This window comes from Neovison vison, chromosome 11, assembly GCF_020171115.1.
Source record: "Neovison vison isolate M4711 chromosome 11, ASM_NN_V1, whole genome shotgun sequence".
In the NCBI taxonomy this organism is placed as follows: domain Eukaryota; kingdom Metazoa; phylum Chordata; class Mammalia; order Carnivora; family Mustelidae; genus Neogale; species Neogale vison.
In genome coordinates, this window is record NC_058101.1 from 89,349,733 (window position 1) to 89,375,672 (window position 25,940).

Consider the following 25,940-nt stretch of genomic DNA (forward strand, 5'->3'; position numbering starts at 1 on the left):
AAAACGTTGCTCAGAAGCGTGGAAAATCCCCTCAGCCTGACAAGTTCTAACTAGGTACAGTTTTGAGAAATTGGGTCTAAATAAAGCCTGCTGAGGGCCCTACTATAATGTTTTTGAGAAATCTTGGACTGTAAAGTGTCCTATTCTTAATTTAAGATTATGCAAAGGGGATTTGTAATTTTCATAATGTCGTTGTTGTAAAAATTCTTCTGCAGTCATCCTAGTCACCCTTCGCCAGTGCTTGGTACTCTCAGGTGTGATCGGTGTTACCTGTTGGGTGAGAACTGGCACAAGGAAGTTCTTCCCCTCGTCTGTATCCATGTGGGGCTAGTAAAGGAGCCGAAGCAAAGTGGTCGCAACGCCTCAACATACAAACAGAAGAGATGCCTATGTCACCCCAGGTAAGGGCTCTGCCTCTGACTGCCTTTTCGGAGAGTGGACACGGTTGCCTGGGCACCACCAGCCCATGGAGTGCCTTCGTGTAATTGAGAAACAGGTGCTCCTCCTTCTGGGAATAAGCAGCCCAGTGCAGAGCTCTTAGAGAGGCAAGTGGAGAACCAGGGAGATCCCAGCCTTCCCTGCCCCCTCAGTCGGGGCTCTGATGCAGCAACCAGAACCATGCACCCTGTAAGTGACCCTGACAAGTTCCCTGCCCCAGAGTCACCTCAGAAGGATTGAGTTCCCCTAGCTTCCTTTCCTTGAAACATTCTTCTCAAGGCGTCTCAGTCTGGCACACACCATCCGTTCCAGCTGAGTGTGGGAGAATTGGGGAGATAAAAATCAGTTCAGTTATAAATTTAATCTCACATCTCTCAACTTGTCGTGGGTTGAAACATTTAATCGATGGTTGCCGGTGACATTTTCTAATCCATTTGACGCCTAGACTAGCTCCTGACCGGGACATGTGGAGTTCTGTGGGTTCCCCGGCCAGCACAGGGGAGCAACATTCTTTCCTCAAAGGCTTCCCGCTCCCCTTCTTTTACTCTTAAATAAAAACTGCTGTCAATAGCTACCACAAATATTTTACTCAACTCCTCCTAGCTCTTGCCCTGCATGTTCCCTGAGGTTATGCATGGAGTGGGGAGGAAGGGGCCATCCCCATGAGCTCTTCCCAGTTTTCTTGTCCTCCACAGGGTCTCTTGATTTTCTTTCTTTGTTTTGCTTTTGGCTCAAATGTCTATCTCCTTGCCCTCATCCTTGCCCAGTGCTTTCACCTGGGGCTGCGGTGGTGTGTCCTGGCGTTCTCAGAGTATTTTATTTTTTTGGAGCGTTTCACCAAATCCCCTCTCAGGTTTTCTACAATTTTTTGTCTCTAGCTGTCATAGAGGATTTGTACCCTTTTCAAAAGAATTTTTGGAAAGTTTTACAGGTTAAAGATATTATGTTTCTTAGGAACCTCCCTAATTCTTCATTTTTATTTAAAAAACTTAAATACTTAAGAGTTTTGTGTATATTTTATGACATAAACTCTAGGGTCTTAGTGCAGACCTTAGTCGCTTTTGAGAGGGGTTGTTCTCATAGCATATTCCATGATTTTGTTAACATTCTTCTTGAAACTACTTATGTTTTTCAAACAGGTATACTAAAATTTTAATTATTTGAAAGTAATTAATCTTCTGATCAGTATTCCTGATCCTCACTGGATCTTCTGAGCCATGTTTATTAAGCAAATTCACTATAAATTTGTTTGGAGGTCAGGTAATTATTGTTATTTTTATGAAATTCTGGAATGTAATCTCCGCAACAGCAGAGATTTTCTTCTTCTTTTTTTTTTTTTAAGATTATTTATTTATTGGACAGAGAAGGAGAGATCACAAATAGACAGAGAGGCAGGCAGAGGGGGAGGTGGGGAAGCAGGCCCCCTGATGAGCAGAGTGTCTGATGCAGGGCTCCATCCCAGGACCCTGAGACTATGACCTGAGCCAAAGGCAGAGGCTTAACCACTGAGCCACCCAGGTGCCCCTTTTTTTCTTTTTTGTTCATTGATATAATGTGCCAACCAGCAAGAAGAGCGTCTGGCACATAGTAGGTGTTCAATAATTATTTGCTGAATGGATGAGTGATAAAATCTAATCATTCTCTTTTTATTTTGCTTTTTTACCTCTGTAAAGCTGTGAAGATGATTTCATAAGCAAACAATATGTTTTGGGTTATATTTTCTCTGAATGTAGTTCCTTACAATGAAAGTCATATACCACTTTTCATAGCTACCCATAAACTTAGTATCTTTCCTGTAGTTTATTGTTTTTCCTTTAGCATTTTGGTTTGAAAGGTTTTAAAAATGTCATTGTCATTGCTTCCTTTTTCTTTCCTATAATTTACCAAAAAAACCCAAAACCAAAAAACAAACAAAAAAAATGAAATCTTTCCTAACCTAGATCCTTAAGAGAAACCAAATATTTATACTGAACCAGAAATATATCTAGTACCTACATCCTTCAGTTCTTTTTTAGAACCCCTTTTTAAAAACACGACAAAATATTTTTATTGCTACTCAATTTTTAAAATTGCTTTTGTCTACTTGCAATCTTAGTGAAGTTTTCCCATGTGTGTTTATTCAGTGAAGCAAGATCTGTCCTTAGGGAAAGGTTTCTTTCTATGACTCAAATTTATTTTCATACTAGTGGATCTGTATCATGAAATTCTACGGCTCGCAGATAAGGCCTTTGACTTTCTAATATGGCTCTTCATATTAATTAAATTATTACTAGAAATCCTCACATCTCTTTCTTGATGGCGACCATATTTTGAGGAAGATTCCTAAATTTGCCCTCAAATTCCTTCAGAATCTTTGGGTGAATCCCTTTTTTTTTTTTTTTTTTAATGTGTAGCTGTGTCATAAGACTTAGAATAGATCCTACATGTGCTTGAGCTTGGACTTAGGTGTTAAGAAACACCCAAAGTCTTTAACAGGAAAGTCAAAAACCAAGTTTCTTAACTCTGAACAGTCACCTGTTCTTCTATTTTTTTAAGTTTTTATTTTAATTCCAGTTAGTTAACATACAGTATTTTTTTAGTTCCAGATGTACGATATAGTGATTCAACACTCCATACATCAGCTTTTACATTGCCCTGATAGTTTCACTCTCTTCTGTTTTTTTCCTGTCTTTGGGGTTTAAATACACTGTATTTTATTAACGTTTATTAAGCTCCATAATTTAAGCCAAGTTGGCTCATGTTTATTCTTGAATATTTTAAATTGAATTCCTGTCCTGCCTACGGATGTCTTTACTAAAGGAAAGGCCTTTAGTACTCTAATGATACATTAATCAGAAAAAGCAAAATATGAAAGTTAATATACCCTTAGCCCCAATTTTAAAAATACATATGTGTATCTAAAGAAAATATTTATTCAAATTTTCTGCATTAAAGTTGTATTCTTATAATTATCGTAAAAATATTTATTACAAAAGATTAAAATACTTGTTATTCCTATTTATTCAGCATATTTGAGACTTGACATTGTTAGATATTCATACTTACATTTAGCATGAATATATATCTTTAAGCAATTAATTTTTTTATCTGCAAAACTAAATTCTTTTCTCTGCATATTTATGATTTCATTTTTCTGAAAATAGTCTGACCAATGTTGTGGTTTTCCAAATCTCACTGGAATTATGAATCTAGTTTTTTTGTGTTATGCTCTCCATGACATAGTCAACCACACAAAACTATTTCCTGTACCAGTCCTGATTTTTCTGTTCTTCAGGACCTAATCTTGCATGTGAACCTTTCTTTTATACGTGTCTTCTTCTTTCAAATGATACTTGCTATGGGGGTGGGGGAACAAATTTTGAAAAGATCTACCTTTACCAGTGTCACTATGATCTTTCTAATGCTTTACCTTTGGCAGTGAACACATAATCCTTGCTCAGTGGAATGCAAGAGTTAAGAGGGTAAATGATCTCATCTCTGGGAACCTCAGTTTCCTCAACTGTAAGACGGGGAGGCAGCTCCGACCTCAAGAGGGACTTTGGATTGAATGAGATAAAGCACATACAGTGTTCAGTACAGTTCCGGACTCAGTAAATGCTGCCATCCCCATGACTAGCCTGGATGGGCAGGCTATGTTTGTCATATTTCAACAAGTGTCCCTGAGTGAGGGTGAATGTCCTGTCTTTAGTAGAAGGCTACTGTTTCCCACCCCTCCTGTCATCACTTCTCAAAACAATGTCACCTTCCCCACCTGTTGGTCCCTGTTTTCACTACAGAATGCTACCTGGCCTTTGAAGATGCTCCTTTTTCCACTGGATATCTGAAATACCAGTTATATGGGAGGTTCACTAGGTTGCCATATATTCTGATCTACCCAATTTTAGTAATTCCTGTTCTAGTATTGTGTGTGTGTGTGTGTGTGTGTGTGTGTGGTTGCACTTACACAAATACTGCATTGCTTTAATGTCAATCTTGTAAAGATGTATTAAGAACAAAAATTAATTTTATACCAAATAATAAAATTATTTTGCTTTGCTGGTTTCTTTCATAATCATGACCTTTGAAAATTCACTCTTAATTCAGTGGTTTGATATTTTGTAAAAACAAAGAGAAGCCAGTGGTTGTTTTTTTTTTTTTTCTCATTTCACCTACAAATAAATAATCCATTCTCTACACTCAGAAATGACTATATAAGATTTGTATAGTGTTAGAGCTTTTGCATCTAAAAATAATATGGTGATAGGGGCGCCTGGGTGGCTCAGTGGGTTAAGCCTCTGCCTTCGGCTCAAGTCATGATCTCAGGGTCCTGGGATTGAGCCCCACAACGGGCTCTCTGCTCAGCAGGGAGCCTGCCTCCCCCTCTCTCTCTGCCTGCCTCTCTGCCTACTTATGATCTCTCTCTCTAACAAATAAATAAAATCTTTAAAAAAATAAAAATAAAACAGTGATAAAAACTCATTATAAACATCTGTGATGTTCTCCAATGTCAAAGGTCTCATCCTTGTATAAAAAAATTGTAATTATTGAAAGGAAAAATAATTCCCTTTATGCACATTCCTTTCTTTATGAAACGCATCCAAAATGATGAGGACACTCTTGGTTGATTTTGAAGGATAATGGACCTTACACAAAGAAATTTTACGGAAATATTTGTGGAATCAAATGAGAAAAAAATGCCTTTCTAAGACTTTTGTTTTTTCTAGTGTGTATGGATTTTAGCACTAACCCACATTTCCAAAAGTAAGTTTCCACAATATGAGTTCAACAGAGCCTATATATTTATTGTAAGTCCACAAGGAGGTGAAATGCCAGCTATTACAGAGCAAAGGTGAAGACATTCAAAGTTTGGGGTTTTGTTTGGTATTTTGTGTGTTTTTTTCCTAACTGGGTTTTAAATACTATGGTGAAAATAGCTCATTTGTTTTTCTGGAATGGCTAGAAAAGACCATCAAACTAATATGATTCATACAAATGTTCTTCCTCTGTATTCTTTTACAAAACACTTAATCATCTTGCTTTGTTTTGGTTTGCACTAATTTCACAAATCTCAAAGAAGATTTATTGGCCTGTGTCTTAGTGTCCACTGCATAATGAAATGCTAATTTCATTTTATAAAATGATTTCAACATTGAGCATAAGATAATTTATGTGTCAAATCAGATTTTATTTTGTAGGTTTAATATTTAAGTACTTTTTTTTTTTTTAAGATTTTATTTATTTATTTGTCAGAGAGAGAGGGAGAGAGAGCGAGCACAGGCAGACAGAGTGGCAGGCAGAGTCAGAGGGAGAAGCAGGCTCCCTGCCGAGCCAGGAGCCTGGTGTGGGACTCCATCCCAGGACGCTGGGATCATGACCTGAGCCGAAGGCAGCTGCTTAACCAACTGAGCCACCCAGGCGTCCCTTAAGTACTTTTTTACTTTGAAATAATTTCAAACTAAAAATTTCTAAGTGTACAAAGATCTTTTTACTCCTGGGCCATTCAGAAAAAAATTACCCCTGGATGATTTAGTTGGCATTTCCTACAACCAAGAACACTTTTCTGTGTAATCACAAAATAATCCCCTATCCACGAGGACAACCTTTACCTCTACCCTCTGAGGCTCAGTATCCGGGGTCTGCTAATTTACCTGACAAAGGCTGCTTAACAAAAGAAAAGTAATATACACGTACTAATGTTTTTATTTGCACAGGAGTTCACAAGAAAACAGGTGAAACTTAAAGAAGCAGTTAGATTCGGGAGCCTATAGATACTTCTTAACAAAGGAAAGAGGTGTGAGCATCAAGGGAAGATAAATTGTAGGGAAATGAATAGGAAATATATGGGGGGACCGTTGGATGATAAAGATCATTTCAGTCAGTGTGTTTATTTATTAATTTCCATGCTGGCTCTCCATTTCTGTGGATAAAAGTCTCTCTTCCCATCCTGGTAGAGGAGAGGGGTGAAATTTATGCCACCGTCACAAAGGAAAATGCATGCTCTGCTTTTAGGGAGATCAGGGAGGACCGAGAGGTCTTCCTGTATTTGTCTACTCATAATTGCCCTCAGCTTCAAATCATCCTATGTTAAAGTGAAATAAAAAGCTACACGTCAAAATCAGAAAGTGAACCAAACTGATACAATACTACCACCTAACCCTCAGACCCATTTCATTTTTTGCCAATTTTCTGGTTCATACCCTTCATAGAAAACAAACCAAAAAAAAGGATGCAATCCAAGATCACACACTGCATTTATTTTTCATGAGTTTAAGCCTCTTTCAGTCTGAGATAGTTCCCCAGTCTTTGCTTGACATTCATGATGTGACACTTTATAGGCCTGATATTCAGTAGAATGTTTCTCAGTTAGCTTTTGTCTAATGTCCCTCATAGTTAGATGCAGATTATGCATTTGGGGCAGGAATATCACAAATGTGAAGCTGTGTGTTTTTAATGCATCCCATCCGATGGTCACAGTTTAAATTTTTCTCATTACTGGTAATTTTAACCCTTATCATTTGGACTAAGGTGATGCCTATCAACATTCTCCAAAGTGAAGTTATTCTTTAGTATTTCCTCCAGTATTCACTAAGTATTGGGGTGGGAGATCCCATGCAATTATGTAAATATTCTATTCTTCATCAAAATTTGAGCCACTACTGTTAGCATCCATTGATATTTCTCAATTTGAATTGTTACTGTGATGGCTGTCAAATATTGATTTTCTTTTTTTTTTTTAAAGGAATATAAAACTAAATATTGATTTTCTAATACCATAGTTTCTTTTACATTTATTAGTAGGCATTCCAATGTAAAGAAAATATTTCTTTTGTTCCCATTTCTGTTCATTTTAAAATTTGTGTATGTATAAATTAGTGAGTTCCTATTTTATTTAATGAGACATAATGCATTCTTATCATTATTTATTTTAATGCTAAAATTGTCCCATTTGTTTTTTTAAAGATTTTATTTATTTATTTATTTATTTGTTTATCTGAGACTGAGAGAGAGAGAGAGAGAGAGAGAGAGAAAGCCAGGGAAGAAGCAGAGGGAAAGTGATAAGCAGACTCCGAGTAGAGTGCAAGAGCTAGATGCGGGGCTTGATCCCTTGACCCTGAGCTCATGACTTGAGCCAAAATCAGTTCAGCCGACTGAGCCACTAGGCATCCCTAAAATTGTCCCTTTTTTTTTTTTTTAAGATTTTATTTATTTGTCTGAGAATAAGAGCACAAGCAGCGGGGAGGAGAAGGCTGAGGGAGAAACAGACTTCCCACTGAGCAAGGAGCTTCATGCCAGACTCCATCCCAGAATCTGAGATCATGACCTGAGCCAAAGACACTTGACCCACTGAGCCACCCAGGTGTCCTAAAATTACTCCATTTTAACCAGTCTTCTGAATACTTATAATTTTTGGCACAAGAAGATACTCTAGGTTCATCAATTTCACATTCATATGAACATTGCAAAGACAAAAAAAAGGTAAATAGAGACTATTGCTCCCTTTAATAAACCAACTAACCATTATAGGAGGAAATCTATTTGGTGTAAGTCTATTTACATGAGTGTTAAACAATGATTGCAACATAAAACAAAACAAAACTTTACTAAAAATTGAATACAATTTTTATTAGGACTTTAAAAAGAAAATAAACAGACGTAAGCTACAATTATCACACATGTGTACACTACACATCTCTCCTCTCTCCCTCTTCTGTAAAATTCAAAATGAAAATGTGAGCAACCTCAGAAACTAGTTTCTACCTGAACTGAATGCAGAGTGCCCTCTAGAGGCTTTATTCAATCAACACAGTCTTTCCAACAGAGGAGGAACCTACTTAAATTTCTGTACGTTTTCAGACACAGTTCTCAGAAGATCCATAGGATTACCCCACACATGATAATAGCTGACCATGTGATAATTCAGCCTATTAGGTACCGCCTTAAGAAAACATGCAAGGGAGCTAACAAAAAGTCGTCAGGTACCTGATGAGTTAGACAAAAGAATTGGAAACGTGCTGTCAGAAGATACCAGAAGACATTAAATTCTCATATGTCAGTTTGCGACCTTTGGAAAAACTGTTATGAAATATCCCCAAATTTCTGACACGACAAATGTCTTCATAACTTATTCCATCACTTCCTTAATGTCCGTAGACAGACCAGTGTGGATTCCGATGAGCAAGCTGCCTCACTTGCCAGTTTTCACTTGGCTCTGCATCTCTGTATGCTGTAGGCCACTCCAAATCCACAGATGGCTCATAAATTAAAACCAAGAATGGCAACCATGCTTTAATGAAACTCCAAAACAGATGTGAAAAAAAAATCACATTTAAGCAGATATAGTTTACATAAGTATCATTTAATGATCATTTAGAAAGATCATCTATTCTAAAATTTTTATAAAGCTCTGGAATTTAGTGTCTAAATTACTTAATACCTCAGGTATTGACATTAAAAGCATCTCTCGCCATCTTTGATATAATTTAAAAGAATTTGAATGAAATCATTTCACTAATAGCTGCTTCTTTAAAATAGAAAGTCCTTTCAAATATTTGTCCCAATGAAGTTCAGCTTTAGCAACAGTGATTTAAGAGAATAGTTTTAAGGTGATACTGCTTTGTTGTTTGATGGTAACACTTAGCTAAACACATGGTCAAGAAACATCATTTGAGGTACAAGAGGAGGTATTATAATTAATTAGATATGACTCAAAATTTAGTCTTTCAGTCTTCCTAGTCACAAGTTGATGTTGTGTAGAGATTTGAGAGATACTTTTTTAGAAGTTAAAGGAAAACCACAGTCAACACAAGAATGTGGTTACATCAGATGAAAATCCCAGGCCTAACTTACCTCTTTTGTTTTTTGATATGGACTCAACTGTAAAATACACCAAAATATTCCTGTTGAAATTCTTATTTATAAGGGAGGTAAATTCTTTCTTCTGCCCATTTTAGGGCTTGGCTGGGGCTCTGTAATGAAAGTTTACAAGAGAAAAATATACAAATGTTTCTGTGATATGGGAGCCCTTCTGTGGAAATGAAGAGCCAAAGAAATAGCGAAACCTAAATGCTTTTCTACTAGGTTGAACAAAGAGAAGGTTTTGTGGAAATGTAAAATATATAGCGAAGCTAAAGCAAAATCAGAATTATTTTAACAAGGTCTGTTTGTGGAGAATTCGCTCAGTCTTCCTGGCCTGGGTAATAGGAATGTTTCTTTTCCCGTAGTAGAGGGAGGGCATCTTTCAAAAGGAGTCTTATCTCAGTTTTCGGGAAGAAAAGGGGAGATCCGTATTCCTTCCATCTGCTGTTTTCCAAGTGACTTTAGTTCAAAAACAATCCTCATGCTGGAGTGGCATATTTTGGAACGGGATATTCTGCCACCGTTCAACATGAACCAAAAAAATATGATTTTTCTGTGCGTGAATATCTAGTTTAATTTGTTCTCTTCCAGATGTTCATCAAGAAGTCAATATGAGAATATTCATACTCCAGAACAATATTTCAAAAGCACTGACTAGGTAATGCAAATGGTAGAGTAAGTGCCAAGGTCTTCTTGTCTCGAAAAGCAAGGCTTAACTTGCTTTTCATAATGGTGCTTAGGGACAAAGTTTCCTATCACCTCAATCTTTAAGATTATTCACTTTTTATAGTCTGCTTCTTGAAGAGAACGAAACTTTAAACAAACAAACAAACAACCCTAATGATAGTATCCCATATTAAAACAAAAATAACAACAAAAATACCAAGGACTCTTTGCTTGCCTCCCCTCCCCCCACCATCAGTCCAAAAACCTGTGAAGCTGTGATCTTCCTGCAGCCTTGTCCAAGAGGGCATTTTGTGTTATTTATAACTCTGTGATAAATGATAGGCAGAATAGCAATGTTTGTTTGACTTCTTTCTCTTCTTCCTTTCCCACTTCTTGGATCCTTGCTCCCTAGGGTAGAAAAACTCACATCTCAACACAGAGCGCTCTTCATGATGAGATCTAGTGTGGTATCATTTTCCTCTCGTCAAAACTGAGAGAGTGTTAGTAAAGAATTGTGCTTAATACTTGCTTTTGAACCCTTATTTATGTTTCTTCTCAAGCGTTGATGTGACTGTGAGTTTAATTAATTAACTGGAAATTGCCACTCAGAAATATCTCCTGAGCCCTGCCTACTGATGCCTGAAACTACACTTTGTAGCAAAAAGTTGTGTCACTTTCACGGTATTCATAGCTGTAAGTCTTTGTCAGCTCCTTTTCTCAGAGGCAAATGTATTGACATGAGGAGGGAAAAAATAACATAGGTATCGTCATGGAGAAAAACACTCTAAAAAGGACAGAGGGACAGCCTATACATGACTTTTAATAAAAGCTTCTTCAGGACTACCTTCTATCTTTGCTGACTTAAGATCTAGTTGTTCTTAACTATTTGTTCTCTAGTGCAATATTTAATAATCCTGGCATGGATCTGTATGTAGATGGATAAGCAAGCTAAATCTGTCCTTGCCTCCAGAAGCATATAATCGAATGGAGAATACATGTAAGTAAGCAAACACACAATTACAATAAAGCGTAATAAGCTTTGTAATGGGAGAAAGGCAGGTTGTGATGGAAATACAGAGTTGGACTATCCCCTGCAATCTACGATTCAGTTTCCCTCCCATATTTAAGGTGAGAACCGTAGGGTGGCTAACATTAAGCCAAGCAAGGAGGCCAGTGTATGCACGTATTAGAATATTTCCCGAGGCTATATCCTATCTCTGTCCTTCTGCCCTTGTGAAAGAGAGGGCTTCACCTGTACAGAACAGCTCCAGTGAAGAGCCAACTCAGTAGGGTAACTGTTAGGAGGATGTGGTTTCTACATAGCTTTGCTCACTGGTGCCCTTCCGTGGCCTGACCAGCACTTGCCGCAGCTCTGTATCTCTTCTCCAACCTGGCTTCTCTGTGCGCATGCTCCTCGTGGGTGCAGCCCAGGAGCTCTGTCTTGGGTAGGAGGTGCATTAGTTCAGCAACCTGGCACATTTCGAAAGCAGGGAGGAGATAGGTAGGGATCTAGCCAGGAATGCAATTTGAGGGCTATAACAGACTCCATGTTTCTAAGAAATAACCCCGTCCTCTGGACTTCAGTATCAGGCATACCAAGACCACTTTTAGACAGTATTTAAATTATTAAACCACATTACCTTGAGTAAAACTTTAGAAATATTCATTCTTGCCTTAAGCCAATGCTACTTTAAAAACTCTCTGAGTAATCATTTTCTCTTCTACTACCTTCTTAAGCCACAACTGTTGAAGTTCTCAACTAAAATAATTAAAACACTGTGACTTATTCATTTAGCACACATATACATATTACAAAGTAATATATTACATATCACATATTACATATTATAATACACATATTACAGAGTAATTTGTTTCTCTCCACATTGGCCAGGACCATACTCAGAGTACTAATATAATAACAAAAAGTAAAACCTAAAAAGTTACTCTTTGATTATACTCTTTTAGACAACACTTCTCATTCCTGGGTCACCAAAGATTACAATTCCCAGGCTTTGAACATCTGGAAGCATTTCCATTAGAGAAGACCCACTATCGACTTTTCCTTGTCTTATATTTGCAAATGTGCTTTGTTCTTCAAATTCTTCCCTAAAAGGTCTTGGCTTAGGAGGTAAGATCAAAGCACAAAATGTGACCTTGGCAGCAGGCTGGGAGGAAATGTGGACATTTGAAGTGGGCGAGTATATGTGGAGGAAGGAAGAACATTAGTGTCCTTAATTCTTGCCCTGGCTTTGCAATCCATCGCTTAACCCCTCTGTGCCTCATTTGTGTGTGTTCTACTGCAGGAGATGAATGAAATGAATTTCAGGTTATTTCCAAGATTGTAGTTATTTGTTTTGTCTATTGAGTAAAATAATGTTCTTCAGGAATTTACACTACTGGCCAATACCAATGATGCAACCGTAGCAAATAACCATCAAAACCAAGTCTGGTGGATCTGGATTGCACGCTCACCATGAGTCATTATAAACAACTAGAAACTTGATGACTTTGAAGTATAGATATCCAGTGATATTAACGTCAATACACAAAAAGTTGAAAACAGGATCATCATACAGCGTAAAGTGAACTTCTGTTCATGGTTTTAATTCAACTCATTAATTAATGATACCCCAGAAGATAAGAAGACACATTCAAAGAGCATTTGAGGAGCTGGGTAGTTATAGGCAATTTGATGAAGGAATGTTAGAATAAGATGCTAAGATATTAGTTAATGCCCTACAAAGCAGGAACCCATAACCTTCGGGATTATCTTTTCTAACAGAGAGGTTTCTACAAATGAAAAATGTCTAAGCTCTAATCAAATAGTAAAATTTAAATAATGAAATAATCCTTGGATAAGCTTATTATTAAACCATGGCATTCAAAGACATGCTCTATACTTTGTTTAACTGGATAATTTTTTTAAGGCCTCTGTACTGGAGACTTTTGAATGTGTAAAAGAAGTCTGAGGGCTCCAAATATGCCTATTTGGTATATAGTTCACTTCTTTCCCTATTTTCTGTGGTTGCTCACTGGGCAAATCATTTTTTCCTCGTGGCAGTCTAGGGAAAATCAGCTCACACATCATACATAATTTAGGGAAACTTTTTTTTTTTTTTTAAGCTTCATTGTCATACTAGATTAACTTACTATCCTACTGGTAAAATCTGATTCATATTAATACCATTTCTATTTACTTTTCTATGTTGGTTTGTTTTTGCATGTGAAAGGTAGGAATGAGGGATAATAATTCAGGAGATTTATATTCATGTGATTTTAAAATAAACTATGAATAAGTCAGAGTCCAATGGGGATTTACTAGACTTCATTGAATTCAGTCAGGCTCACCTCAGAGAACTCTGAGCTTAACAATATTATCTCTGTAATTCTCTGTTCACTTGTGATTTAGCAGGGAAGCCAAGTCAAATAAAAATTTTAGTAAGAGTGTTTGAGTCAAAGAGACATTTATGAATTTCTGTACTTTCTTCATGGTAAAAAAGAAATTAAAGTGTACTCTTAGAGAAAACCATGCTGGCATTTGATTTTTTACAATGTTCACTCATGACAATAATTTAAGTCGGGTCAGTAACTTTTGGCTTTTTGGGGGAAGTCCAGAACTTGATAAAAACTATAGATCTTTCCTTTAGAGGGAGACAATGAGCATATAATGCATCTATTATTTCATATTCAATTTTATTTGGGATGATTCGTGTACCACCTGCCTCTCATCTATGCACCCTGGTCAAGAACCCACAGCTTAGAAAAAAGGAGTCACATTGAAGATAGATCATAGGTGAGACCCCTGATCCTCATACCTTGTCTCCTAAAGCTCTCCTAACATCTGACTTTGTAAATCAGCTTCATTTCACTTTAGACCCCAGTAGGTTGTTTTCTTTGAAGCTGAAGCAGACACAGTCAGCAAGATGGAAAACCTCAACTCAATTATTTGGGGATAACATAGCACTCTTACAGTCTTGCTGTGTTGACAATTCACACCATAGAGTGAAATGTCCTGGGCTCCAGAGTGCATCCTTATCCTGCCCCTTATAATGAGAGACCTTAAGAAAGGTTTTTTATTATTGTTGTTTTTTAAGATTTTATTTATTTGAAAGAGAGAGAGCGTGCCCACACGTGAGTGGGAGGGAGGGGGAGAGGCAGAAAATCTCAAGCAGAGTCTGCACTGAGTATAGAACCAGAAGTGGGGCTCAATCTCAAGACCATGAAATCATAACCCTGAGATCATGACCCGAAATGAAACCAGGAGTCAGACACTCAACTGACTACCACCCAACTACTCCAGCATTTCTTTCCTAAGGCTCAATTTTCCCATGAAAAATAGTAGTGATTAAGAAATAGGGACTGGAGGGGCGCCTGGGTGGCTCAGTGGGTTAAGCCGCTGCCTTCAGCTCAGGTCATGATCTCAGGGTCCTGGGATCTAGCCCCGCATCGGGCTCTCTGCTCAGCAGGGAGCCTGCTTCCTCCTCTCTCTCTGCCTGCCTCTCCATCTACTTGTGATTTCTCTCTGTCAAATAAATACATAAAATCTTAAAAAAAAAAAAAAAAGAAAAAAGAAATAGGGACTGGAGTATATGTAGGTCATTGGAATCATAAACCTCAATCTGATCAGTGGGGTAGAAGTAGAAACAGGAAACAGATCCAAAAGTGAGGATAATATATACCCAGTAAAACTCACGCAGGATCATGTAGGCTTTGTTCTATTTGTATATAAAAATTTGGTAGAGTGTTATTCTTTTTAACACAACTCTGGACCTAGAGTTGAAATGTTATATTAAAACTATAACTATGGTGCATGATCATCATTACTTAATGATCTAAAGAGAAAAGCAGAGTTTATCAACTTTAATTGATTCTTCCTCTCAACTATCACATTGTTGAGCCTAACAGAAAGAAATAAACCTTGTTAAGTACTGTTTTGTTTTGTTTTTTTTTTTTGAGAATAAATCTAAGGCCAGTTGAAATTCATGAACTAAAACAAATTTCACTAATAAATGATTTTATCTAACAAATTCTTATATTAAAGAATAATCTAAGAGATTTGCTAAGAATGTTGTAAACCCAAATAGCAACATGGCTATCTTTTATCCAAGGTGTGACTAAACTTTTTGCTTACCTTGTGAATCAAATTGGATTTTCGTGTGTGTTTTCTAAATTATTTTTCTTTTCAGCAATATGCTAAATGTATTTTTCTTACTTTCCAAGCTCGTTTGTTAGAGCATTTGGTAGCTGGGCAGCACCCTCAGAATGAAAAGAGTGCTCTCAATTATAGAGCACCTACAGCAGGGCTAGCCCTGGGCTAACCCTTGTACATGTTATCACTAATCCTACCGACAGTCTTACAATGTAACAGTATTTCTCTCTTCTTATAAACCACACCAAAAATGTTCAGAGAAGCTAAGGGACTCTCAAGGTCCCATCATTAGGTTCAACTCTTAAGGCTTATACTCTACTTTCCACTGCATCTAATGCTTCTTTCAGAGGCTTCGACTGTACCTTCTGAGGTATACTCATTATAGTGACAACAATGGCCATAACAATGCCACTGAGAAATAAGCTCAAGTCCTCACTGCGGTAAGCTCTCTGGAGTCCCACCCCTTCCTGTGTTCTTTCAGTTCCCAGGTGGGGTCCTGAGCACTCAAGCCCTGTCCCTGCCACAGTGGTCAACACTGAGACCCACCAGCTCCATATACATGACCAGGGGCTCCTTGCCTCTGGTCACCACCACATGGTTCTCTTCCTTTTTGCTGTCATTTCTCCTCTTCCTGTAGCACAAAGTCACCACATGGAGGCTCATTCTTCACCAAGTCCACCTTGGGGACCACCACCCTCATAAGACCCTCTGTCTTTGGCTATTATTCTGAGCCCCACACTCAAGAGAGAGAACAAGGTCCCTGCTCAGAAGCAAAACATTTACTCACTTGTCCAAATCAAAAAGGAAGTGGTGGCTGTTGGCATCTAACCATGTTCACCATTAAAGTTGAGACAGTGTGAGAATCAACACCATGTGATTGTTTCTGTGAAAAGTGAGTACCCTGCAATAGTGAATACTCAATGAATTATCGCTGAACATTGAAGAATGCACATAATGCAAGTATAGAAGAACAAGGCAGGGGAACCTGGGTGGCTTGGTCAGTGAACCATCAAACTCTTGATCTCAGCTTTGGTCTTGATCTCAAGGTTGTGAGTTCAAGTCCCAGCATGGAGCCTACTTAAAAAACAAAAAAATAAACAAATGAACAAAATACAAGGCAGCCATGAAGACAGTAATAACTGAGCTCAAGCGTTCATTAGAAAGCAACTCTTAGGGTTTGAAGTGGCGGGGGGGTGGGAGGTTGGGGTACCAGGTGGTGGGTATTATAGAGGGCACAGCTTGCATGGAGCACTGGGTGTGGTGAAAAAATAATGAATACTGTTTTTCTGAAAATAAATAAATTGGAAAAAAAAAAAAAAAGAAAGCAACTCTTAGTGTTTCCTTGCTTCATGATTTATGTCTCAACTTTATCAGTCTTATGAGTTTGAGGTTATTCACATACATTTTAAATAAGCATTATAATTTAGTGGCTAGATTTAAGGTTAGGTGTTGTGAGTTAAATTTTATCACAGAGTCACATTTATTTAATGACAGATATTTATTGAGTTCGTATTATGTGCCAAGGAGCAGAGCAGCTGAATAAAATCAAAGGCCCTTCTTTTCTGGGGCATATATGGGAACTCTGTGGGTGTCAGAGGGAACAGAAAATACATAAAAAATCAAAATAATAGAAAATTCTAAGAAGATAATGAAACAGAATTAAGGGATAGTAGTGATAGGTATGAAAAAGCTATTTCAGATGCATTAGTCAGAAGAGGTTTTCTTGTTAAAGTGATTTTTGAGGCAGAACCTGAGTGGCAGTGGGGAGCAGGTTTTGTGGAAGTAATAGCAAACACCAAGTCCCCAGAGTGGGCTTTGTGCTAGCATGTTCTGTACCCTGTGATGGGGCAAGCATGGAAGGTTTAAAAAAAAAAAAAAAAAAAAAAAAAAAAACAGGTAGGAGGGGAAGAGAAAATGAGCTCAGAAACATAGCAAGGGAGCTAGATCATCTTGGGGCTGGGTGATAATGGGTCATACCAAAATGGTGATCCTGTCTGGGGTTTGAAAGGGCTTAGGAACATGTTTGCCACAGAGGGATGTTGTGACAGAAAGTATTGTGAGCTGGTGATAGGCAATTCTGGTTCAGATTTGGTCTGAAAGCTGCCTCAGGGGCTTAACCTTTGGTTTAGTTCAATCCCAAGGCTATTTGGGACTCTAATATGAAGGATTTGAGGGAGTTTTCAAAGGAATTTTGCTACTCTTTTCAGAGGGTTGTGGGAAACAATTGCAGACTCAATGTCATGCATATGTAACAGTTTGGGCCATGAAGAATTTTACCCTAGACCCAGTCGCTTGTAATGTACAATGACATCATATGTGGGGCATGAGGTGCAAGTTCACAGCCTGAGAGAAAAAATAAATATAAACATGAAGGTCAGGGTGCCTGGGTGGGTCAGTCATTAAGCGTCTGCCTCCAGCCCAGCTCATGATTTCAGGGTCCTGGGATTGAGCCCCACATCAGGCTCTCTGCTCCTCAGGAAACCTGCTTCTCCCTCCCCAATCCCCCTACTTGTGTTTCCTCCCTCGCCAGGTCTCTCTCTCTCTCTCTCTGTCAAATAAATAAATAAATAAAATCTTTTAAAAGAAAAAATAAATACAAAGGTCAAGATCTATTATTTAGGGATTTTATATCACAGATAACAGAAACCAAGCAAAGCTAGATTATATATAAAAACAAAAAGACAGAGATAATTCACTATAAGGACATGGAATGGTTCCCAGAATATAAGGGTGGGAAGGCAATTATGCCTTAGAAAAGGATTATTCAGAAATAGAAAATTGTCAAGACTCTTTCAATCTCCCAGCCCTGAATTTTCCTACCCAGAGCCCTCTCTGCACACAGAGGAGAATCTCTTGGCTGGGATCAGTTGTTTTCTCTTGGTTCAATCAGTTACAACCAAAGAAGTGAGGTAAAGAAGTGAGGTCAAGAAGTGTCAGCAGGCATGACTGTCAGAGTCTGCTCCTAAGAGTCACTCCCAAAGAAGGTGGCAGGTTGGGCAGACAAGCCAAGTAACCTCTTCCACATCGGTCTACACCTAGGTCATCAACTGATGCATTTATTTTATGTGAAGACTATTTGCAAAAGTACTCCTAAAAGATTTCCTGCCCCAATCTAAGGGTAATTTTTAACCATTAAGAAATTATAAGGCAGGGGAAAATATATAAATATATATAATATATATGTATATAAAGAAGAATCAATGTATACATTTTTCTTGTGAATTGTGTTTTTAGTGAGAATTTTTCTCTATCACATAACATGGGACAGATAAGACAGAAAGATAAACTTAAGTCAGAAATTTTGGTTTAGGTGCATCTGGGTGGCTCAGTCAGTTAAGCATCTGCCTTCAGCTCAGGTCATGATCCCAGGGTCCTGATATGGAATCCCACACTGGGCTCCCTTCTCAATGGGGATCCTGCCTCTCTCTCTGCCTTCCACTCCCCCTGCTTGTGCTCTCTCTCTCTCTGTCAAATAAATAAAATTTAAAAAAAAAAAAGAAAATCTAGTTTAAATCTTGGTGTTATTAACTAATGGTCATGGCAAGGTGAGCAATTCGTTCTAGTTCTCATAAATGATAACCATTGGACTAGATTCTTTTTAAGGTAATTAATCTTTGACTCTAATATATTATTTCCATTTGGTAGCAAATAATTGCTTAGGCATATGTTCTCAGGTTAATTGCAAACATATATCAAGAATGGTTAAGAAACAGGCTTTACATCATCATTGATAATAACCAAGACATGGAAACTACCTAACTGTCCATCAGTGATGAATAGATAAAGAAGTCGTGGTGGGAATGTGTGTGTGTGTGTGTGTGTGTGTGTATAATTTTTTTAAAGATTTCATTTATTTATTTGAGAGAGAGAGAGAGAGAGAAGAAAAGAGAGAGCCCAAGTAAGGAAGAGTGGGAAGGCAGGGAGACTGGTGTGGGGCTTGATCCCAGGACCCTAAGATCATGAACTGAGCTAAAGGCAGACGCTTAACCAACTGAGCCATTCAGCTGCCCCATACAATAGAATATCATTCAGTCAGGAAAGGAAACACAACTATTTGTGACAACATGGATGGACCTTAAAAGCATTATGCTAAATGAAATAAGTCAGACAGAGAAAGACAAATACTGTATGTACTATGTGATCTCACTTATATGTGGAATCTAACAACAAAACAAAACAAAATAAAACAAAAAAACACAATATGGGAAAACCCCCACCAAACTCTCAGAAAAAGAGATCAGATTTGTGGTTACCAGAGCAGGTGGGGGAGTGCCAACTGGAGGAAGGTGGTCAAAAGATACGAATATGCAGTTATAAGATAAGGACTAGAGATGCCATGTACAGTATGATGACTAGAGCTAACACTGCTGTAGGATATATGGGAAAGTTGTTAAGAGAGTAGATCATAAGAGTTCTCACCACAAGGAGAAATGTTTCTTTCTTTTCTTTTTATTGTATTTATATGAGAAGATGAATATTAGCTGACCCTATCTCGGTAATCATTTCACAATATATGTAAATCAAACCATCATACTTTAACTTATACAGTAATCTATGACAATTATTGCTCAACATAACTGGAAGGAACAAATAAAAAATAAAATAGTAAAAAAATTTAAAAAAAATAGTAATAAAACATATGCACAGGCACATGCACATACAGAGGCTATAGAATCCTATAGATTTGAGTTTTCTCTTGGCCCTGCCAGCATCTGACTTTGCATAAATTCGTAAGTTGGTTAATTTCCTAAATCCAAGTTTGGTTAACTGTAAAATGTGGGTATGGGTGATACTTCAATGGACTCCTATGCCACTGAGTAAGAAACTGTAGGTCACCCGGTTCACTGTAAGTGCTCAGTTCTGGTCATTGTTATCAGACTGTGAAAATGCCTAAATTTGTCTACATCTTACTTTATCATTTTGTATAAATGTGCAAGAAAGTGAAAATTAAACTCCCGTGTTCCTTGAAGTGTTCTAATGGCATGGACTAATACAAAATGAGATCAGAGATTGGGAGACTCTAGAAAGGTACTGTATACCTCCATGCCATTGAAAACTCATTGTACCCTAAAATAATTTTTAATTGGCTTTATAAAATGTGCCTTTCCCATTCCCCCCTGCGCAGATGTGAAAGCATGGAATTGGACAATAAAATCCGAGATCTGATTGAGAGGAATGCTTCTCCCGATCTTAAAGGGGCGACCCTGGGAGCCACACCAAGTCACAGAAATTCATGTTCCCTAAAGGTAAGAAACCACCTTTTTTTTCTACGTTTTCTCAAAACACTCTTCAACAGTGTGTTCACCCAGAAGAATTTATGGGGACAGTCCCCAAATCATTTACAGTAATGTACTTCCTTGATGACTGAGAGGATAAAGTCAACCACTATAAAACCTCTCTTACACAGTCACTTCCTGTTACTGAGGAAACCCTTCAGCAGAAACACTTTCCCATTTAAAGTGTGATGCCAGGCAGGCAAGTGTTGCTGCAGGGAAGTAAGGAAAAGCTCAGGCTATGAAAAAGAATGTCAAATACAGCAACATCTCTTTTTGGGGGGAGTTAAGTCACCCAATTTGTGTAAACATTCTTACATTGGATTACTAAAATCAGTACAATTCATTGTCTTTTTTTAACATTTAAAAAAAATTTTAAAGATTTTATTTATTTGAGAGAAAGAGAGAGAGAGAGCGCACAAGCAGGCAGAGTGAAAGAGGGAGAAGGAGAAGCAGACTCTCCACTGAGCAAGGAACCCAATGCAGGGCTCCCTCCCAGGACCCTGGGATCATAACCTGAGCTGAAGGCAGACGCTTAACTGACTGAGCCACCCAGGCACTCTACATTGTCTGTTTTTTAAAAGAAAAAACAGGCTTTCCAAATAAAAGGAGTTGTCCAACTATGAATTTCTTCTTGTTTCAGGATACTTTTGTATGGTGCTTCACAGAAGCAAATAAAATTCAAGGGTAAGGTCAGGTTAGGAATCTTGAGGATGACTTTCTTGAATTGCATCATAAATGACCACACGAACTCAAGCTCTGTAGCCCTCCTGATTAGAAACCATCTCTAATGATCTTTTCAACTATAAAAATCATACAGAGATTTTTATAGCTTGGATCTCATAGACAAATATTTAATTATGCACCTAAGTTGCTTTCATACACTTATATCTTTTTCTCTTAAAGGAGACCCTGGAATTAAATAAGGTTTAAACTCTGGACCTCAGTGAAATCTCTTGGCCCACCACTCCCAGAGAACATCTCTTAGCATTTGAGATCTGTGTGTCTCTTTTTCTCATACAGACACACACACACACACACACACACACACAGTTCGTTGAACCTACCTGTTTTCTCTTTAAAAATATGCTGCAGATACACCTCTACCTCTTTTTTCATTCATTTAATAAATATAGAATTGTGTGTGTTTGGTATCTACATACTTTTTCCTGTTTAGAAACTCACCTTTTCCTGACAAAACAGTATCTTTTTTTTTTTTCGAGATTTACTTATTTATTTTAGAGAGAGAAAGAGAGAGTGCACAAGTCAGGGGGAGGCGCAGAGTGAAAGAGAAAATCTCAAGCAGACTCCTCACTAAGCACGAAACTGGGCTGTGGGGCTCGATTTCACAATCCTGAGATCATGATCTGAGCCGAAATCAAGAGTCGGACACTTAACCCACTGAACCACCCAGGCGCCCCAAGTAGTATCTATTTTTAAAGAAAGAAATGAGTGTCTGTGGATGGTTAGAGCCATGGAAGGCTTATTTCTCCTTTTCTCATCTCACCTCTTCCTCTGAACCCTCATACATACCATTTCTAACTCCCAGTTAGGATTTTCCTCCTTCATGGAAATGTATGCTTTTCTCAAGTAGCTTTCTTGTCTACGTTATGACGAGAGTTTGAATCCCCCTCCAGTACCCTGATCCTCATATGTTTTGATTATCAGCCCCTGAGACCCATTTGCTCATGGCTGACTTCCTCCCAACTCTGTTCATTTTGTCCTCTGGATTTCTCCTCTTATGGTAAAGACCTCTTCTACATCCTCATCGTCATCCTCTTGGTAATTAGTTCCCCCTATTTGGGGAACTTACCCAAAACTTGTTATCCTTCTTTAACATACTGCTTCTCCCATCAATTCCCTGATGAAATTTGCTCATTTTCCTACACACCACACATCCAGGCAAAGGGCTGCAGATTCCAAGCTGATGGTTTGCTTTGCTGTGTTCTTTCTGTTTGTTTGTTTGTTTGTTTTTGGGGTTTTTTTGTTTGTTTTTGTTTTTTCCTTGAGAAGTATGAGATCTGGAGAAAAACATCTGGAGAAAGTGAAAAGGTGAAAGGTGAGATCCAGTATTTAAGGAATTTGCAGAAGGTATGGCACGAACAGTGGGAGATGAAAGAGAGGAATAAAATTGCATTGAGTTGCTGAATAGCTGTGAGGACAGAGCTGAACTTGTCCTATCACCACTCGGTGATAGGACAAATCCCTCCATGGCATTTGGGCTCCTGTATCTTCAGTAACTCCATCACCTCTCACCAGCTTAAAATATGCTTAGCACTCCTCCACTTTTAAGCATGTGTGAGATCCCATATTATTTTATGGATAATGTTCTAACTTATTCTTGCGCATCATATCCAAGCTTATTGATCGGGACATTCAAAACTTTTCAGCCCCTTATCACATCACTAATAAGCTCTGCCCTGAAAAACCCAATGGTCATTTTGCATCTGATTTTTCACTTGCTCTCTCATGCATTTGATGCTATTTCCTAATTCAACCTTTTAAAACAGCTATAAAATCATCAACAGCTATAAAATCAATCTCTCATTACCCCTCCCTCTCCAATACATACAACTTTTTTTCTCCAATCTTCCCTTTTCATTCACCTTCACTGGCTTCACTTACATAATGTGCCTGTGTTGTATTAGTGTTACCCAGGGATCTATACGTAGTCCTTGGCTCATTAAACTACAAAATATATGCCAGTGACTCCACACACATATAGCTTCCTAAACTTGGAGTTCTTTTCTTCATGTACATCAATTTCACTCAGTAGTTGCAAAATGAATTCAACATATTTCCTGTTAAAACTGCTTGCTTTTTCCTCTCTACATTTCCTGCACTAATGAATGGATCATTTTTTTTATCCAGTTATCCAAACTCGGGTATAATCCAGGGCTACCAAGCTGTCCAAACCCAGGAGGCATTCATAGAATAATGCCAGTCTTCACCCTGGACCCTCAAGTTCTTACCTCTTTTACCTTGGTAAAATCTTTGGACTTCATTTTTTTTTTCCCTTCACCCTTTCTACTGTGCCATGGTTTGGATATTCATTATCTCTTGCTTAGACTATCCCCAGGAGATGCCTAGTCGCCCTTCTTAAGTTTTATTCCACATTAATTCATATTTACCAATATGGATCTTGCTAATGTGCAAATCCTTAGAACTTAAAAGTAGACCATCTTACCTACATCATAAAGTCTAAATGCCTTGGCTTAATACATAAAATCCTCCAGGGTCTAGTCCCTACTTATATTTAGAATAAAACAATAGGGAGAGAATCTAGTATTTGTAGGTCAACTACCATGATAGGTATGGAGGTATTTTATATTATGTTTGATATCTATAACAACACTTAAATATGGCTATCTTTATCCTCATTTTCCAGATTCCCTTTTTGTGGCTCCATGGTGTGAGGTAGGAGCTTCATAGTAGGTTCTGGGAGTGGGGAAACTCTTTCTTGTGGCTTTTGCCCCACTTTTATCTTCTTAAACAGTGATGCAGACCCAGAAGGGAATATACTTCTCCCATTTCATAAAGGGGAAACTGAGGCATTGAGGAACAGACTTTTGGACATGGTTCTAGCAGCTTCCATCTAAGCCATTTCAGGTTCCCAGTGCTCCTATCACCTTCTTGTCATTCTCTGGTCTAAGAGACCAGACAAAGAAAAAGCAAAACAAAACAACAACAACAACAACAAACTGTGCTTTCACTCTCTCTTTGAGAAAAGTTTCCCAGGAACAACCCCTGGGAGTCTCTCTGCATCCCAACAGACTTCAAACACATCTTCCTCAGTTGTTGTCTGAAGGTATCTTCAAAAATTTCATTGCTTGAATGAACACAGTTTAGTTTCCAGTTGGAATCTCAGCTGAATTACTATTTATCCAAAAGAACTGTACAGGAGGGAATCCTACATTCAAAACAAAACAAAAACTTTTGCATTCTCACTGAGATATCTATAGGACTGAAAGAAGTATATGAAAATTTATTTTTGGTGTAAGACAAGGGTAGCCAATGACAGTGAGACTATGGAGGGTGTCTCTCATTTTCCACTGAATGAAGTAACCATAAGATCAGTAAGATCCTTTCCAGGAGCAGAAAATAAATTTCTTTATAACTTAAGAGATAGGAAAAAGTGTAGCTGAATGAAAGAAATGATTTAATGAAAGGCCCCAAGACATATGTCAAGTTCCCTTTTTCGCTCAAGAAAATGAACAGACTGACTCATTGCTGTGAGGAAACAGAAAAACATTATTGATGAACATGAGGAACTCCATAAGTATAAGAGCATTTTTTAATATTTGGGAGAGTTGAAATAGACAGTTGGTGAGCAAAGAGCATTGAAGGTCTTGTAGGCAAAAGAAAAATAATTGCCTAAGTGATGGGTGTCTGAGTGGCTCAAACTCTTGGTTTCAGCTCAGGTCATGATCTCGTGGGTCATCATCTCATGGGACATGATTTCCTAGATCATTAGATCAAGCCCCAGGTGGGGCTCCATGCTCAGCAGAGAGTCTGCTTAAGATTCTGTCCCTCTCCCAACTAACATGCATGCATGCACTGTCTCTCTCTCCCTTTCTCTCTCAAGTAAATAAATAAATATCTAAAACAAAATGATCTAAGTGAGAATAATATTCATATTCCAAAATTAATGTTAAAAATAGAAGTGACACTAAACCAAGACATGACCCTAACACTATAAGAAAATTAATGTATGAATATTCTTTTGTGACCCTGTAATTGTCAGTCTTAAAATACAATAGAAAGGGGGAGGAGAATTGAAATGCATTTGTCCAAAAAATATAGAAATAAATTCTTGTAATTTATTGTAACTCTTGGAAATAAAAATGCAATTTGGGAGTAAGAAGAAAAGCTATCCAAATTTTTAAAAGATCCACTAGAATTGAATTTGTTTAAGAAGTTTGTCTTGTCTTTGGATTCGTCTTCCTTTTCCTCTTTTTTTTTTTTTCTTCTGTTTTTAAATAAGAGGCAGCACCTGAAATTGGTTTTCAGTAATTTTGGCACAAGCTGAGGAAGGATTTCCCGGTAACTAAGAATAAATTCTAGAACTGGACATTCTTCCCAAAATAAAAGGCCCTGGGAAAGTTCTTTTGATGATTCAGAGAGCAATATAAACTTATGACTCTTGGAAAGATTATAAAAGAAAAACTTCCTACAAAGTACAGTAAGTTGACACACGTTTTCTGTAACCACATTGTTGAAAAAAAAAGTTTCCCTTTCCTTATTTCCCTTTTTTTAAAGCTAAACTAGTATTCTTTATCAAAATGCAATTTTGAAGATCAAAATATTTTCTCATTTGTAAAATGGATAATGATAAAAATATAAAGTAAGTGAAAATGTGAAAGCAGTTTGTAAGTATAAAGGGTTAAATGAGCGTTATTGCCATCATCACCATCATCATCTTCTTCTTCTTCATTATTTTTATGCTAGTAGGATGATCTTGAGCTCCCCCAATCTTTTTTTTTATTTTTCTCAAATAATAACTAGCTGCTTCTTTGAATCCCATTATCTAATTTCAGCAGTGATAGCTGTGTAATTTTTTTTAATGTATTATTTAT

General features: G+C 37.7%; 1 protein-coding gene across 2 annotated transcripts in view; it reads left to right on the top strand.

The window, feature by feature from the left end:
* The first annotated feature begins 350 nt into the window (after positions 1-350).
* TNIP3 (TNFAIP3 interacting protein 3) overlaps positions 351-25,940 on the top strand; it is a 68,123-nt gene continuing 42,533 nt past the window's right edge. For both annotated transcript variants that reach the window (XM_044224086.1, XM_044224087.1), the window contains exons 1-2: positions 351-401; positions 20,217-20,337. In XM_044224086.1, the coding sequence (XP_044080021.1) occupies positions 20,227-20,337 (111 nt within the window). In that variant the 5' untranslated portion in view covers positions 351-401; positions 20,217-20,226. The remainder of the gene's footprint in view (positions 402-20,216; positions 20,338-25,940) is intronic.